A 17123-nucleotide genomic window follows, 5' to 3' on the forward strand; every position below is an offset into this window, starting at 1 on the left:
AGAAACTCTCAACCAACCTCCAATTAGCCAACTCCAGGATAAACATTCACCCTGTAAAACATCCTAGCTGATGCCCATTATTACTCAGTGCCCACAGCTAGTAATCAAGACTCTGGCAAGTTCATGAAATTCTGCTCCTATCACTGAGCTGATGGTTACCAAGAATCAACTGTGTTTGCTCCCAAACTGATTTGTGCCAGTTGTATTTGCTACTGAAATTGTGTAATTCAATTAAATATAATGTAAAACAACTACGTACGGGTATATAAGAAAGAGTTGTTTCCATGAAAGCTAAAAGGAATGTTTTAGAAACAATACATTAAATGAGCATAAGAGAACTCTACCAACAATGGTTTACTTTTAAATTGTTTTCACTGTATAGAAATAAAACAAAACTTATATTTGTCATATATTAAGATTCATCATGCAAATATCCATACATATACCAAGAAATTACCGTTATCCTTTTAGCTCACCTGTGAACCTTCTTGATAGATATTATAAATTAAAACATTTTTTTCACAGACAACATAATCACAGATATATTTATTTTAGTAGTGCTTCTAAAACGTTGGCTTTAATTGCTTTAAGCCTACCAAGTTCTTTGAAACATATATTTTTATATATATAATTAAAATATATAAATATTTTTAACATAAACATACCTTTATGTAAGTTCATTTTAGATTATGCTGTATTTTATTAGATCTTTTTTTCCAAATAGAACCCATCAATAGAAGAGAGAATCAACTGACATACCAGCCAGACAAGGAAAGTAGGAGGAAATGAACCAAGAATGAAAAATCCGGTAAAATCAAAAGAATAAATGAAACAGGCCTCTGAGACCGTTACATCACTCCAGGCAAACACAGCCCACACCTTTATCTAATTCAATCAGATGCCTCTGCCACAAGGGAAGGACCTGTGTGAGGAAATTCACAGTGACACATTACTCTTATCTTTTCTGCCCTAGGTTGTCATTTGCAAGAAAGCTGTAACGAAAGTCACACACCTGGAGCTCTAAAAGCAGATCATGAACACCGTCTACAAAGTAGGGGAAAATTCTACTTCCCTAAAACAGGAGATGCAACAAAACCCCCCAGTGAAGCCAAGAGCAAAAAATGATGACACCAGAAGTCTGCTGACTGGAAATTCTACTCCACCGTAACACAAGGCTAAATGTCAGAGCACCTACTCTGTCCATACATTTTTGGAAGGGTTCCTGGGCTTAGCTATTAAATAGACTGTGGTCTTCAACTCATTCATCGAACAAACATTTACTAAGTGACTACTATGTGCCAGAACACCACTCAAAGTACTAGGATTTCCCTCTTGGCAACCACAGTGCACTACAGGCAATAATAATATGGGGTACAAGAAAGAGCAATTTTACCAATTAATAGCTGTGCGACTTTAAGAATAAAAATAATTCCCACCCACCCAGGTAAGTAACCTACCATCCAAGTTACACAGAGATTTGTGTGGCTATGGGAGGCCTCGAGGGATTCAACGATGCTAAGAAAACTATGAACATATCTTAAAGGGGAGGAAAAGGAGAGAGACCAACACTCTCAGGAGGATGGTGGTGACCTTATGACATGAAAATGTTCATGAATCTGGATTAAATTTTTACAGTGGCACTATCTCTAGTATATGAGGGGAGGGGAGGAGAATTTGGGATGTGCTGGATCAAGATCAGTAGCTGCGGTAAGCAAAGTAGTCAGACTGGCTGGATCTGCTCTTTGTAATAACCCTCAGTGAAGGCTGCAGTCCCCTGGAGGCCACACCCACTAAAGAGGTCTAATTAAGTTCTAGGGGCAACCACTAAAAGGTCATTATTATCACCAGTTTAGATCAGAGTTTCTCAAGCATTCCTGACCCTGATCATGTGAAGTGTTGATGAATTGTGCCGCTTCAGAACTACTGAACCAGAACCTTCAACTGGCCCCAGAAATCTACAACCAGGTAATTCCTGTGATAGACAAATATGGGAAACACTATTTAGATCATAAAAATTACAGGACCTCAAAAGAGGGTTCTTCTTGGTAAAGTCTCCTTTTCCTTTTAAACAGTTCTCTGTCGAATTCAGGAGGAAAACACTATTTTCTATACATAAAAGTCTACAGAGAAACAACTTCCAAATTTTACTTTCAATACACATGAAAGCTTTGCAATCCTGCCTGAGCAGCTTAGGCAAAGGTTAAATCTATCTTTTTCTCCAACCAGAAACAAACAAACAAAAGGACATTCATTACACAAGCCATTTTACAAGTCATTTTGTTGACTGACCTCAGTAAGTATGTGAAGTGTGCTAAGCCCTACCCAAGCTTTGCTTAAGGTAAAGAACTTCACTTACTTCAAAAGACAAGACATGAAAATGAAGAGAGAGACCATCCACAGAATGGAAGAAGATATCTGCAGGGCATATATCTGACAAGGGCCTTGTATCCATAATATATAAAAAAAATTCTACAATTCAATAATGAAAAGACAAATACCCAATTTTGAAAGACAATCCAATTTTACCAAGAGCAAAGGATCTAAAGAGATATCTCTTCAAAGAAGATATACAAATGAGCAACAAGCCTATGAAAAGAAGCTCAACTACATTAGGGAAAACCACAGTGAAATAACACCCCACACCCACTAAGATGGTTAAAATCAAAAACAGAGAAAAGAATAAGTGTCAATGAGGATGCAGAGAAATGGGAACGCTCACACATGGTTGATGGGAATGTAAAATAGTGCAGCCCCTGTGAAAAACAGTTTGGCAATTCCTCCAATGTTAAAGATAGAGTTACAATATGACCCAGCAATTCATTCCTATGTATATATCCAAGAGAAATGAAAACATACGTCCCCACAAAAACTTGTATTTGCATGTTCAAATCAGCATCATTCCTAATAGCCAAAAAATGGAAAAAACCCATTATCTGATGAATGAATAAATGAAATGTGCCCTGTGTATTCAAATGAATATTATTCAGCAATTAAAAGGAATAAAGTACAACACAGGTGAGCACTGAAAAACTGTGCTAAATGCTACTGGGTATTTACCCCAAAGATACAGACGTAGTGAAGAGAAGGGCCATATGCACCCCAATGTTCATAGCAGCAATGTCCACAATAGTTAAATCGTGGAAGGAGCCGAGATGCCCTTCAACAGATGACTGGATTAAGAAGTTGTGGTCCATATATACAATGGAATATTACTCAGCTATCAGAAAGAACGAGTTCTCAACATTTGCTACAACATGGACAGCACTGGAGGAGATAATGCTAAGTGAAATAAGTCAAGCAGAGAAAGACAACTATCATATGATTTCTCTCATCTATGGAACATAAGAACTAGGATGATCAGTAGGGGAAGAAAGGGATAAAGAAAGGGGGGGGTAATCAGAAGGGGGAATGAAACATGAGAGACTATGGACTATGAGAAACATACTGAGGACTTCAGAGGGGAGGGGGGTGGGGGAATGGGATAGACCGGTGATGGGTAGTAAGGAGGGCACGTATTGCATGGTGCACTGGGTGTTATACGCAACTAATGAATCATCGAGCCTTACATCGGAAACCGGGGATGTACTGTATGGTGACTAACATAATATAATTAAAAAATCATTTAAAAAAAAAAAAAAAAAGAAAAACTGTGCTAAATGAAAGGAGACAGTCACAAAAGGCCACATACTGTGCAGACTAGGCAAATCCATAGAAAGTAGATTATCAGTTGCCTGGGTTGGGAAGGGGTGACAGCCAATAGGTCCAAAGTTTATTCTGAGGTCATGAATATGCTCCGAAGCTGACTATGGTGACAAATGCACGACTCTGTGAACATACTAAAAGTCACTGAATATACACTTTAAATGGATGAGTTGCGTGGTGTGTAAATCTTATTGTCAATAAAGTTGTTTTTAAAAAGAATCCCATTTAAACCTTCATGAGCTTCAATTTCATCCTCTGAAAACGGGGACACCACCTATCTCACAATATTGTGAAGAACATATAAGAATACATAAGTTTACACACACACATGCTTCACACAGAGCCTGGCACACAGTAAATACAGAACACATGTTATTCCTTCTCCTCTTCCTATCCCCCCATCTTTGCATCATTATGCCTTGATTTCATTGTGTTTTCACCAAACTCAAAAACTGGAATGTATTTCAACAGAGGCCTAACCATGAGAATTCTCTCATGATTTCACACATGCTACACTCAAGGCTATTTCTGTATAGCTACCTGGAGAAATCCTGGAGCCTGCAAACAGGGCTGTCCACCTCCCAGACCTGTCACTTAAAAGTATTTGGGGGAAAAAGAGTAAGATTTTTTTTTCCTCCATTCCATTGTCTTACTGTGTTCTTGATCTCTAATGATGGTGCAGAAGCACCTCTACTAATGAGTAGTTTTAAAACCAGGCATATTCCTTGCCAATACCTATGCTATTCAGGCATCTTTCCTAGTTGGCTTCATCTACACTGAAAATCCACTGGGCCTCCAGGACAGCTTTAAGGGGTCCCAGGAAAGACCTTAGCCACGTGGGTATCGAGCATGACCCACCCTGATACTCACTGCAATGGTAGGCAAATCAGACGGGACTTGAAATTATGAACTATCCACAGCTTGCAACAAAAAAAAAAGTCAACTGCAGTGTTCTCACCATCTTCGTAAGTTCTCAAACAACTCATTATTAATATAATAGAAGACTCTCAGCAGGACACTCAAGTTTTACCATTTTATCAAAGGTTTTCCTCCATCTTGCTGAGTACTGTCAACTGTATGCTACCTGTTACACAATTTGTTCTTTTTTTTTTTACCAGACTAATTCCCACTGTCAAATACATTTTTTTTCCTTCTCATCACTTTCAATGATTTAACCTCCACTTTCCCTTCCACTAAAATCCCATGCTTCCATACACTCTCACTGCTTTTGTATTATCTGACATGATCAGGTAAGTATGTGCAAAACTAAAAACTTAGCAAAGCCTCTTTGGTGAACACATCATAAGCAACCAGATGGTCAAGTAGGAAATGACTGCCCAGGACAGCCAATGGTATCCGTTAGTGCATTTTTGCTTTAGAGCTGTGTTATCCAACATATTAACCACTAGCCACATGAGGCTATTTAAATTCGCCTAAATAAATCAAATTTAAAATTCAGTTCCTAAATCTCACTAGCCACATTCCAACTGCTCTCAGCAGGTACATGCGGCTACGGACTACCATACTGGACAGCACAGATACAGAACACTGCCATCAGAGCAGAAGGTTCTACTTAACAATCCTGATATGACAGAAACTTCATTGATTCTACAGAAGTTTTTAAGTTCAGAGTTCTTAGGTACATTAGCAGTATTTACAGATTGTGAGGTCTGACTCTCAGAAGTACCCAAATGCATCTGAATGTTTTTGGCAGGTTTTCTTAGTGGTCAGTGGACAAGCTTTTTATTTAGAGCCTAACATAGAACTTAGCACGTGATAAGTACACTTAACTGAATAAATGAGTAGTATATTAACATCTGTACTTCAGTTTCTGCCTTAATTTACTTAGATATTAGTTCATGGAAAGCAATGGGATTTTTTTCCAGCACAGGGGAATATTATAGGAAGAAATAAGCACCAGCAGGTGGGGCAGGCAGCTCATGGACCCTCTGAAGCCACTAGAAATAAAGCTGAAAATAAACACCTGCCCAGAGTAAACTTTGATACTCAAATGAAGTTTCAGCCCCAAGGAAGTATCTTGCTTCTTTAAACACTTAGGACTTGTATATTTTAGAGACACGAAGGAAAGATCAGCAGAGATGCTAGGAAAGATCATACAGCCTGCTGTCATTTCGCAGTATTTTCCTGATATAATTTTCTTAGAAAATACTATTAATCACAAAGGTAGCAATCATTCAACTCCATTAACTGCATTAACTGTACGTCACTCACTCTTACACCTAGATTTCCCTTTCTCCCAGTGTCCTATGAGTGAATCTATATTGTAACTATCAAATAACTTCTTGGAAAGGATTACAAAAAAAAAAATCAAAATTCAGAAAAGGGTGTAAATTTTCATGTACTGAAAGAAGCAGTTCCATTGGCCCTTAAGCAATAATCTTCTGAAGTCCAAACAAAAGAAGCTATAGCTTCTTCTATTTACATTTTTCTTCTCGCCTTGTCCACAGACCAAATAGCCATAGGAAGAACCAAGCTGCTCCACTTCTATAATTTACTTTTTCTTAGCAAAAGTCTGGGAACAGAAGGTAAGAGAAAAGGGAGCAGCTGCCGCCTGATCTTTTTATTAATGCCCCCAGCTCATTCCCCATTCTCCTTCTCATTGTTTCAGGTTCCTTTTCTCAACAACCTAAGTCCCAGCTCATGGGAAGAAAAATGCAGCCTTCTCTGTGTCAACACCCACAATTATTAAAAAAAAAGTCTAGATTACATCTATGAGGTGATGTAATTATAAGTTAAAAGAGGTGAGCCTTACATTCAATTTTAAATTGTGAATCTGCTTTATTTTGAATTCCAATGAATTGCTTATAACTATATGGAACTCCTTACATAATCCATTTAGTGATCCCTTTAGACACTAAAAGTGTTTTTGAAAGAAAATTACACAATTTCCATCTCTTGAGCCAAACTACAATCCTGGTCCTACCACTCAAGCCAACACATATATAAAATAATGGTTGTTGATTAGTCATCCAATCTCAGAATCTAAACATGAGAGCCAAAAAGTTCAGTTTCTGCAACACGCAATGCTAACTTTGAGGACATAAAAGCAGAAAAGTAGTTAAGAAAATTGGACTGTTGAATTTAAACCTCATTCTGCCACTTATTAGCTGTGTTACTTAACCTCTCCAGACTTCAGAATGGAGATAATGACAGTACTGACCTCATGGGGTTGTCATGGGGACTAGAGGAGGTAATCTGTCAAAGCACACAGCAAGATCTCAATCAGTATTAGCTATGATGGTAATGATGCATTCTCCTAGAAACTTAAATTAGCTTTTCTAAAATGCTCAAAATAAGCATCTTCCAGAAGTTAGGACTTCAGATGAAACTTAAAGGAAAATGTTGCTGCTCAGACAACCCACATGAAAATACTCTGTAAGAACAAAGAGGCCCAGGCTTGGGTCAAAATGCTTACTTTTCCACTTACCCGAAATCCCTAACTCCAAGAATAGACTTGAAAACCATCCATCAACATGTACAATTATTCTGACACATATCACTGACTGTGGCCAAAGACAAGGGAGTTTGATACTAGACGGTTGTTCAAAGTTAAGCAAGCCCCAAGAAATGAGTGGCAGGCCCTGACTAGGGCCTGGCACTCACATGGAAGAAGGGGCAGGAGTCAGCGACTCCCTCACACCACGAGTATGCCCAAGAGAAAAAATGTTTCACCACCTTTGTGCCCTGGACTGTCAACAAAGCCCTTGCAGATTGGCATCCACTGGGCCCCAGTTTGTTGACCTTTTGGGCCCAGCGGAAAAACATGGACTGCAGGGACGTGCTATTTTTATATAAATAGATAGCATAAGCAAAGATTCATTATGGTTATGAGTTACACCTTATTTTTGAAGGAGGCGTGGAAATCTGGTGATCTGGATTTAAGAATAATTTGTTAACTACACGCTGCAAACTATCTTTTTTCCTCCACTGTAAACTGCAACAGTGATTGACACTGCCACTGCAGCCACTGCGACTAACACTAATTTGCAGCATGTGAAAAATGTCTTTGGAAGATGATCTTGTAACTCGGAAACACAGGAAAAGTACAAAGGGACACATTCTCAAAATGTCACCACTAAAATTCTTCCCAGCAAGCCTCGGAGTCTGCATACAATATCACAAACAACACAAACCGTCCAGGCATGGACAGTCTGAACAAATGCTCTGGAGAAATTCATCTGGATCCTGTATTCCTCTAACATAAGGCTAGGCTAGTTAAACTGTAAAAGACCTCAGAAAGAACTAAAAGGCAGTATTCGAGATAAATCATCTCCGCTCTCAGCAAAGGGAAACTAAGGATTTCTGTGTTTGGCCCAGACTACAGGGGAAGAATCCCTAACTGCTGAGAACCCACAAAACAACAGTGATTTAAAGCTAGACGAGATCCCCAGCCTTCTGTGAGCCTGACTCATATCCTGGGGTAAGTGGACTTTGGTCACCTACTGATTGCCGGATTATTTTTCGCAGACTGCCTAAGCTTCAATCATGTCTGAATTCATTTCTAAAAATTGGAAAGGATCAACCATCCATTACTCACCTCCTAATCCAACCCAAGCCCAAAGAAATGCTCTTTTCATAACTGCCATATGACAACATACCTCAGGTAAACCTCGAACAAACCAATCTGGAGGCCAAAGCACATACACATTTTAAAGTTCACATGGTTTTTGCCTCAGCTTAACCATGACTGAGATTAACCCATTACCACAATGGCATGTCAGTTTATGAATAAGGCAGGACAGATGACTCCAGAATTTCTAAAGGAAAAAAAAAATTCCCTCTAAAAGTAGTAACACCTTGGACATGTTGTTTGGTTGGGTTTTTTTTTTAAATCCCACTCATATTTTCCATCAGGATTAGCAAACAAATATATAAATACCAAGTTTTTAAAAAGTGAATAGAGCCATAAAAGGCTCTGAATTTTTCTTTCTCTGAATTTTCCTTTCTCAATGAACTGATTTTCTTATTTTTATTTCCGAATTCCCAAGATTTACTAACCTAAAGAGATTTCCAAGGTATCCCATTTTTTAACTGCTACTATTTTAATTAAAAGCAAAACCGAACCTCTGAAGTACAATGTACATAGTGAAGTATGGATTATTCTTTGTTCACAAATGAAGTAAACAGTGTCAACAAAATTTTTTTAAAGCCAACACAAACTGAGATTTGCAAATCAAGCTTCTTAGGCTTGCATTTCTAAAAATAACATTCAACTGTGGAATTTCACCTTTAAATAAGGTTATTTTAGCTCTCCAGCTTTAATCGCTCTCCCACATTCAATGGCTAGGATAAGAGTGATGATCCGTTCACAAACACCAATTGAGAGATAGTCAGAATGTGAAGTTAAGAGAACAATACTAAGTTAGTAATGCATATACATGTTTAAGCATGTTAACATAAAATGTTAGTGCTAGATGGCTCTGAGAAAGCATCTACCCAATCCCCTCAACCTACAAAGGAAGAAATTTTGGTTAGAGGTTAAAATAATTTGCCCAAGACAACAGCAAAAACTCAGTGACAAAACCTACAAGCCAAGTGTCCCACCCAAGTGCTTTCCATGGTACCACTCTGCTCCTTTTAGTATAAAAAGCATATGTTAATGAAATATCTGGCAAGACAAATCATATATTTGTGATATGATCTGTGAATGGATATAAGAAAGTTGTTAGAAGGACATGCATCAAGCCACTAAAAATTGGTTGGGAAGGTGTTAATTTATTCTGTATTGTTTTGCTGGTTCGGTTGAGCATGTTGCATTTTCAAGTGAAGAGGAATTTAACGACTTTAAAAAAAATCTCTTGATTTGTAAATAAGAAAAGAAAGGATGGTAAAGTGTCTCCTGGAATCGGATAGAAAGTGCATTTCTCTTCCTTCAGCAGGGAACATCCTTTCCCCCACACACAAAAAGACAGCCAAACCCTCCCCACTTCAAGGTCCAGCTCAACTGCTAGCTCCTCTCAGAGCACTTCGAGCCCTTAGGTCAGAAGCTCTCCTCCCTCTGGGTTTCTCATCCTAACCTAGGCTATGCAGAAGTCTCTCCGTACTAGAAAGCAGTTCCTTGACAGCAGAAATTCTGTCTTATTTACCTGGCTATTGGGCTTTGCAAAATCCTTTGTATATACTGAATTATAGTTAATGAAATGAAGCATTTTGTTCTCAGAATTCCCCTTGGTGTAATTTTCAAGATCTGCCTTCTTCCTACACCAACACCTGGACCCACTGAAGAGTTACTCTGGAGTGGAAATCCTGCATCCCATTGTCAGGCAAACCAGTTTCTATAAAACAAAATCTTAATGCCCTTTACATCTTCTGCCTACTGGGTGTTTAACATCCTTTAACCTCGAGGGGAACGGTAAAACTAAACATTTATTATTTAAGTCACCGACAACATTCTAAACCCACGTTCTCTGAGTGTTAACCTGGATTTTTTAAAGTCTCAGAACATCATTTGCTAGAACTTAAAGCTGAAAACAGCAGATAAAAGTTAAATGCATGTAAAACAGAATGAAACGTCTTTAAAAGCTACTGAGAATGTTAGACCAAATAATCTTCCCCTGTTTGCTCGCTCAATGCAAATTTGTTTTGGGTTTTGTCGTTGTTGTTGTTGTTTCTTTCTGAAAGAGAAATACAAGAGCTGCCTTGGGCAGAGTCAAAATTGGCACATTAAGTCCTCTTTAATGCTTTCCTTCTTTTGATCATTAAGCAAGTACGAATACTCAGGCTTTTCTTCCAAGTCAAAGCGGAGGGCTGAATCAAAACCCCTAAACCTTAACACCACAAAGTTGACCCTTCTGGGCTCCTAACACACACAAAGAAAGAGCAAAAAGGAAAACAGTTACCAGAACCTGACATCAAGGCACAAGCACAAGTGGCCCAGGGACCCAGGGGAACTAAGGGGAGACAAAGCAAATCAAATCCCCGATCGCACGGTGAGCACCGTGAGCGACCCCGCACGCCCTTCAGTCCCGCGGTTCTCGAGCCTCACCGCGGCGTTTCTTCCTTCCATCTTCCATCGCCCGCGCCGAAACTGTCGCCGGGCGCTCCCGGCCCAGGGAGCCTCGGGAGCGACTGCAGGAGGGCGGCCGGCGCCGCGCGCTCTTTGTTGGGTTCCCGGGACAGCCGAGGGGCGGCGGGCGAGCAGCCGGGCGGCGGCGGCGGCGGTGCGCACCCTGGCGGAGGCGGCCGAGGCCGTTCGCCCGCCCGCCCGGCCGCCCTCGAGGCCCCCTGAGAAGGTCCGAGAGCAGGCGGTGGCTGCCGGCGGTGGGCGGGGCAGGCGCCCGGGGGCGGGGAGGCTGCGGGAGAGCGGGAAGGGGTAACTTCCCGGGGGTGAGAGGGGGCGGGAGGGGAGGTGGAGGGGGCGGTGCCTTCGCGGGGGCGGCGCCCTGCGCTTCGAGCCGTCGCTAGGTGCCACGCGCTTGCCCCCCGCCCGGCCTGCAGCCGGAGTGCGGAGCCGTGCCTGTTGCTTTGTCTTCCCCCCCGACAGGTTTCCCAGCCTGAGGAGAGTGAGAGGCGCTTGCAGGGTGTTTCCTCTCTGGAAAGGCCGTGTGAAGGATCGGCGGGGAGGAAGAGCGCCGGGCCGCGCCGGCCGGGACACGCGCCTACGCGTCCGCCCTTGGGTCCGGGGCGGCAGCGGGTGGCGAGGGGAGGCCCCTCAGGTCGGGGCTGTGGTTTGTCCGCCTCCGCGGGGGCGCGTAGGGCGCCTAGCCGCCGCTGGAGTTCCAGCGACCTGCCCACCCGCCGCCCCGTTTGAGGTCCATTCCCCCCAGAAGGGTCCCGCCTGAGAAGACAGCGCTCACTGCACCTGGCGGTCCAGTGTCGGGACTGTCCCACCCCGAATGTGCCTGCAAGGGTAGCTCACTTAAACACTGCATTTTCGATCGAACATGCCGAAGTCCTGTGCCGTTTTTCCTCCCGCCTTTGGTCGTGTGCGGCCAAGGCAGGCCAGCAGAGGCGCCCTCCCCTGGCGAAGGAAGAGGGCGATCTAGAAACCACCCCATGTAAGGTCTGTTAGAAGCCAAGGGCGCATCACACGTTCCCTTCCACTCTTGCCAGGTCTGTCTAGAGGCAGAAGTCCACGTGGCCAGCCGCATGGTGCTTACGGCACGTTTGTCTTACGGTTTAATGGCACGAAGGCTACTTTTACCTCTTGTAATCGCTAGAAGGTGCCTCAAAGGGAAGTGGCTAAAAAGACGTTTGACCTAGCATTAAATCTTCTCTGCTTAGCTGGAAGTGTGCAGCAGGGAAGAGGGTGGGTGAGTCCCCTGTTCCTGTTATTCAGTCCTAGGTACCCAGCAGGACACCTCCTGTTCCCGCGGAGTCTCTCTGCAGCCCACCCTGTTGGACATACCCCAAGAGGGCGGACCCAAGGCCAACTCTCCTGCATGTGATCCACATCTGGTCCACGAGAAACAGTCGCACGTCCCAGGCCTCACTCATTCTGAAAGCGCAGGCTAATCCCCACCACACAGCAGGAGCTCTCCAGCCCGAAGCGGGGTCAACTGTCTCCCACACTGAGTTTCTTGGGAAGCCGCAGTCTCCATTAGTTGTTTTTTTTTTTATAGAAAAGTCAATTGTTTTCTTTCTTTTTTTTTTTTTTTAAAGATTTTATTTATTTATTTGACAGAGATAGAGACAGCCAGCGAGAGAGGGAACACAAGCAGGGGGAGTGGAAGAGGAAGAAGCAGGCTCGTAGCAGAAGAGCCTGAGGTGGGGCTTGATCCCATAACGCCGGGATCACGCCCTGAGCCGAAGGCAGACGCTTAACCGCTGTGCCACCCAGGCGCCCCATCCATTAGTTTTTTGGGACATGAGTTAGGCCACCATCCTCAGCATTTTCCAGCCAGAGGGAACAATTTCAAATATCTCCAAGGGGCCTTTTGAAATCCCATCACTAGGCTTAGAATTAGAGAGTAGCCCCTCCCACCTCCCCCTAATGAGGAGTAAAGCTAGGCTCCCACTCTCCTCATACTCACTTCTTTTTATAGATTTGATCTGACTATAGGACCCAATATTGTGGAACAGGGTCTCAGGACCATTTCCTTAAAAATCTGCACATGGGGTGGAGGTTTGTCTCACATTAACTTTGATATCCTTTGATATCTATTGCATTGACACCTCAATTGAACTTGAGACAGAGCCTTATTCTATCATCCTCTTAAATTTCTTAGTTTGAAAGAGTCCTAACACTCTATTTCTCACTGTAAATATGTGTGCACATATATTTACATGGACATGTAAGTATGCACATTATACATTGTACCTCTGGATACAGACTTAATCATTTTCATTGTAGATTCATTGAAGGTGATGATTCTGAAAGATTTGGTACCCTTGTGGGCAGATATCACTGGAAAAGATCCTCCATCTACATCTAGCCCAATACACCATAACCACATTGTGCATATTGAGACACTTCATATTACTTATTCCTCATACATATCCTGTCCAATTTGATAACTACTAGCCACACGTAGCCACTTAAATTTAAATGAATTAATATTAAATTAAAATTCAGTTTTTAGCCATATTTCGAATGTGGCTAATGACTTCTATATTTAGACAATGCAGACAGAACATAGCCATACTCATAAGAGTTTTGTTGACAGCCCTGCCTCACACAGGGTTTGGCACATAGGTGGCTCTGAATACATGACAAATGAAAGTTTGGTCCAAGAATACCATATGATTGCACTGATTTATTTTTCTGAGAAGATAAAGCTTTTTAGTGCAATACTATGTACCAACTCAACAATTAAAAACAAAAACCAAACCTTTACATAGCTACAGCTGCTTTTTTATTTCACACTTGAAAACCTGTGTGCTTTCTCCTACTTCTCCAGAAAATGCTTTACCACCAGAATAATTACTGAAAGTGTTTGAGGAAAAAGTCCCTATTTCCCTCAAAAAACAAGTCACTTTTTTTCAGAATCATTCAATGAATGAAAAGGAATTGTTTCAAAAGCAGTATTTGTATTGAAGATTGAAGGGGGATTCCACACAAAACATTTCTTTGCTGAAATAAGCATTTCACTTATAATATTTTTTACAGAGAAAAAATGACCTATGGAAACTACCAATGCTGTGTGCATTCAAGTTGTAAAAGTAGTCAGGCATTTCTCCAAGAAAAAAAGCATAACATAGTAACAGGCTGCTCTACAGTCAGTGATGAGAGGAGACAATGAAGATGACCCCAAGGGCCTCTAAGAATATTGAACAAGAATCAGATGACAGGGTCTCAGCTCACTCACTGCCTAACCATGGAATGGGACCTTCTTATCATAGGCCCTTGTTTCCTTTCCTATAAATGGAAAAAATTGGCCTTCCCACTTGAAAAATTTTATTATTTGGGGATTTAAAGAGCTTTCAATTAAAAATATTCTTTAATTACATGATCCTCAGTCTTTCTGGCAAGTCTTTAAGTGACAGTGGCAAACCCCAGGAGCTGAATGCTCTGAATTGTGACCCAAGAAACCCAGAGCAGACAGCACTTTCCAGAGGATACAGACCAAACCATATTCATTCATTCATTCATTTATTCATTCATTTACTTTTTGTCTCCAGCACAGAACATATTGCCTAGCACAGAAGTACTCAACAAATGTTCACTGAATGAATAAACGCATGAAAGAATTATCTCTCCTTGTTTTGGGAAGGAGTAACATGTTTAAGAATTCCTTTGATTTCAGGGGCGCCTGGGTGGCTCAGTTGTTGAGCGTCTGCCTTCGGCTCGGGGCGTGGTCCCAGGGTCCTGGGATTGAGCCCCATATCAGGCTCCTCTGCTGGGAGCCTGCTTCTTCCTCTCCCACTCCGACTGCTTGTGTTCCCTCTTTCGCTGGCTGTCTCTCTCTGTCAAATAAATAAATAAAATCTTAAAAAAAAAATTCCTTTGATTTCAGTGACTCTATAGAGAGTAATGTTGGTAAGCACTAGCCACAAAGTAGGTAAGAGAACTTTGAATAGAAGTCTCACCACAAAATACATCCATTATGAACTCCTACATTTGAAAATTTCTGTAAATTTAAATGTTTCTGAGAAGAAAGAGTTCTATCAGTTTTCTATTTCCCATTAAAGACTCTCATTCTAGACATAACTGCTGAATTACTTGCAAGAAGTGACACATTCCTGAGGCTGAATTCTGACAGAGTGGCTCTTTTTGAGTCATTTCACCTCTAAGATCTGTGAGACAAGCTATTTTGGTCTATTGAGTCATATAAATCCAGTTAGGAACCCTGGAGGAAAGGGTCTTTTCCCTTTAATATAAGCTTTATTGAGGTACAATTTACGTACAGTAAAGCTCAACAATTTTAAGTACTATGATGTTGTGATTTATAAGAAATATGTATTTCATCTTTGTCCTCATTCCTTACAGAGAGGCTCCTAAAACCCTCAAAATTTCCTGAGTGACTAGAGCATTCAAATGTATTTTCTTTTGGGGCACCTGGGTGGCTCAGTCATTTAAGCGTCCAACTTCAGCTCAGGCCATGATCCCATGGTCCTGGGATGGAGCCCTGCATCAGGCTCTCTGCTCAGCGAGGAGTCTGCTTCTCCCTCTCTCTCTGCCTCTCTCCCCATCTCTTGCTCCTCTCAAATAAATTAATTAAATCTTTTTAAAAAGTCTTTTGCTTTGTTAATGAGGTAACTTTTGGACCTCACCTGAAGATGGGACTTGTTGCTTGTTGCCAGGAGAACCAACCTTGTGACTATAGAGTTGAAACTTTCAGTCTCAACTCCTGCCCTCTAGGAAGGGGAGAGGGGCTGAAGGTTGAATTGTTGCCCAGAACTAATGATTTAATCAACTGCACCTATGTAATGAAGCCTCCATAAAACCCAAAAAGCACAGGCTTGGAGAGCTTCCGGGTTGGTGAACACTTGGAGATTCTGGGAGAGTGGCTCATTCAGAGAGGACATGGAGGCTCTGTGCGCTTTCCCCATACATTGTCCTTTGCATCTCTTCTGTCTGGCTGTCAATCAGTTATACCCTTTAATGATAAACTGGTAATTGGTTGTTTTTTTTTTTTTTTAGGGATTTTATTTATTTGACAGAGAGAAACATAGCGAGAGAGGGAACACAAGCAGAGGAAGTGGGAGAGGGAGAAGCAGGCTTCCCTCTGTGCAGGGAGCCCGACGCGGGGCTCAATCCTAGGACCCTGGGATCATTACCTGAGCCTAAGGCAGACGCTTAACAACTGAGCCACCCAGGCACCCCGATAAACTGGTAATCTAGTAAGTAAATTGTTTCTCTGAGTAATGTGAGCTGCTCTAGCAAATTAGCTGAACCTGAGGCGGAGGATGTCGAAACCTTCCATCTACAGCAAGCTGGTCAGAAGCCCAAACGGCCACCTGGACTTATGGTTTCTGAAGGGAAGGAGGCAGTCTTGCCATTAGTCCCTTAACAGGCCTGAGCCCTTAACCTATGGGATATGATGCTGTCTCCAGGTAAATAGTGTCAGAATTGAGTTGAATTGCAGAATACCCAGCTGGTATGGGAGAATTACTCCGTGATACGGGGGGAAAACTCATACATGTTGGAACTGGTAATCAGAATTGTTAAGTATACAATTCAGGGGATTCTGACAAATATATGGAGTTGTGCAAATCACTACTACAATCAAGATATTTTGCCTCTGCCGAAGTTCCAAGTCTCTTTGCAGTTAATCCCTCCTTCCAAACCCTGGATCCTAGCAACTACTGACCGGCTTTTCTGTTTTGCCCTTCTAGAATTCCACATAAATGGAATCATAAAATAAGAATTTTTCTGTTGTCTACCTTCTTTCACATAGCATAATGCCTTTAAGATACATGCATGTTTTTCTTTTTTTAAGTAGCCCTCATGCCCAGTGTGGGGCTTAAACTCATGACCCTGAGATCAAGAGCTGTATGTTCTACCGCTGAGCCAGCCAGGTGCCCCTCATGCATGTTTTTACATGGGTCTGTAGTTTACTCCTCTTTATTGTTCAGTAGTGTTCCATTGCATGGATACATAACTTGTCTCTCTACCAGTTGATGGACATTCGGGCTGTGTCCAGCTTTTGGCTATTATAAAGAAAATGTATGAATATATATGTTCAAGTTTTTTTGTGTATGTATGTTCTTTCTTGGATAAATACCCACATATGGTATTGCTGTTCATGTTCACTTTAAAAAAAATACCAAATAGTTTTCCAAATTGGCCATATTATTTTACATTCCCATTTGCAAGGTATGAGAATCCTAATTTTCTACATTGTTGCCAACATTTGGTATTATCAATTTTTTTTTCAATTTTGACTTTCTGTATGTGTGGTTAGTAAGCTATCACTGTAGTTTGGTTAGCGTGTCTTAATGATGAATGGTATTGAGCTTCCTTTTATGTGCTTATTTCCAATTTCTATGTCTTCTTTCCTAAAGTGTCTTTTAAAACT

The 17123-nt window shown here is 41.6% G+C and overlaps 1 protein-coding gene across 6 annotated transcripts in view; it reads right to left on the reverse strand.

The window, feature by feature from the left end:
• Positions 1-17123, reverse strand: part of PSD3 (pleckstrin and Sec7 domain containing 3) — a 702408-nt gene that overhangs the window by 516529 nt on the left and 168756 nt on the right. Inside the window, exon 1 of one of the 6 annotated variants that reach the window (XM_048226259.2) lies at positions 10709-10908. The exons of 4 other annotated variants lie outside the window; for them this stretch is intronic. In XM_048226259.2, coding sequence (XP_048082216.1) covers positions 10709-10729 — 21 coding nt within the window. In that variant the 5' untranslated portion in view covers positions 10730-10908. Of the gene's footprint in view, positions 1-10708; positions 10909-17123 lie in introns of those variants that run through there. One more of the 6 variants, XM_044379272.3, reaches the window with a different exon arrangement.

This window comes from Ursus arctos, unplaced genomic scaffold (assembly GCF_023065955.2).
Source record: "Ursus arctos isolate Adak ecotype North America unplaced genomic scaffold, UrsArc2.0 scaffold_27, whole genome shotgun sequence".
Lineage (NCBI taxonomy): Eukaryota > Metazoa > Chordata > Mammalia > Carnivora > Ursidae > Ursus > Ursus arctos.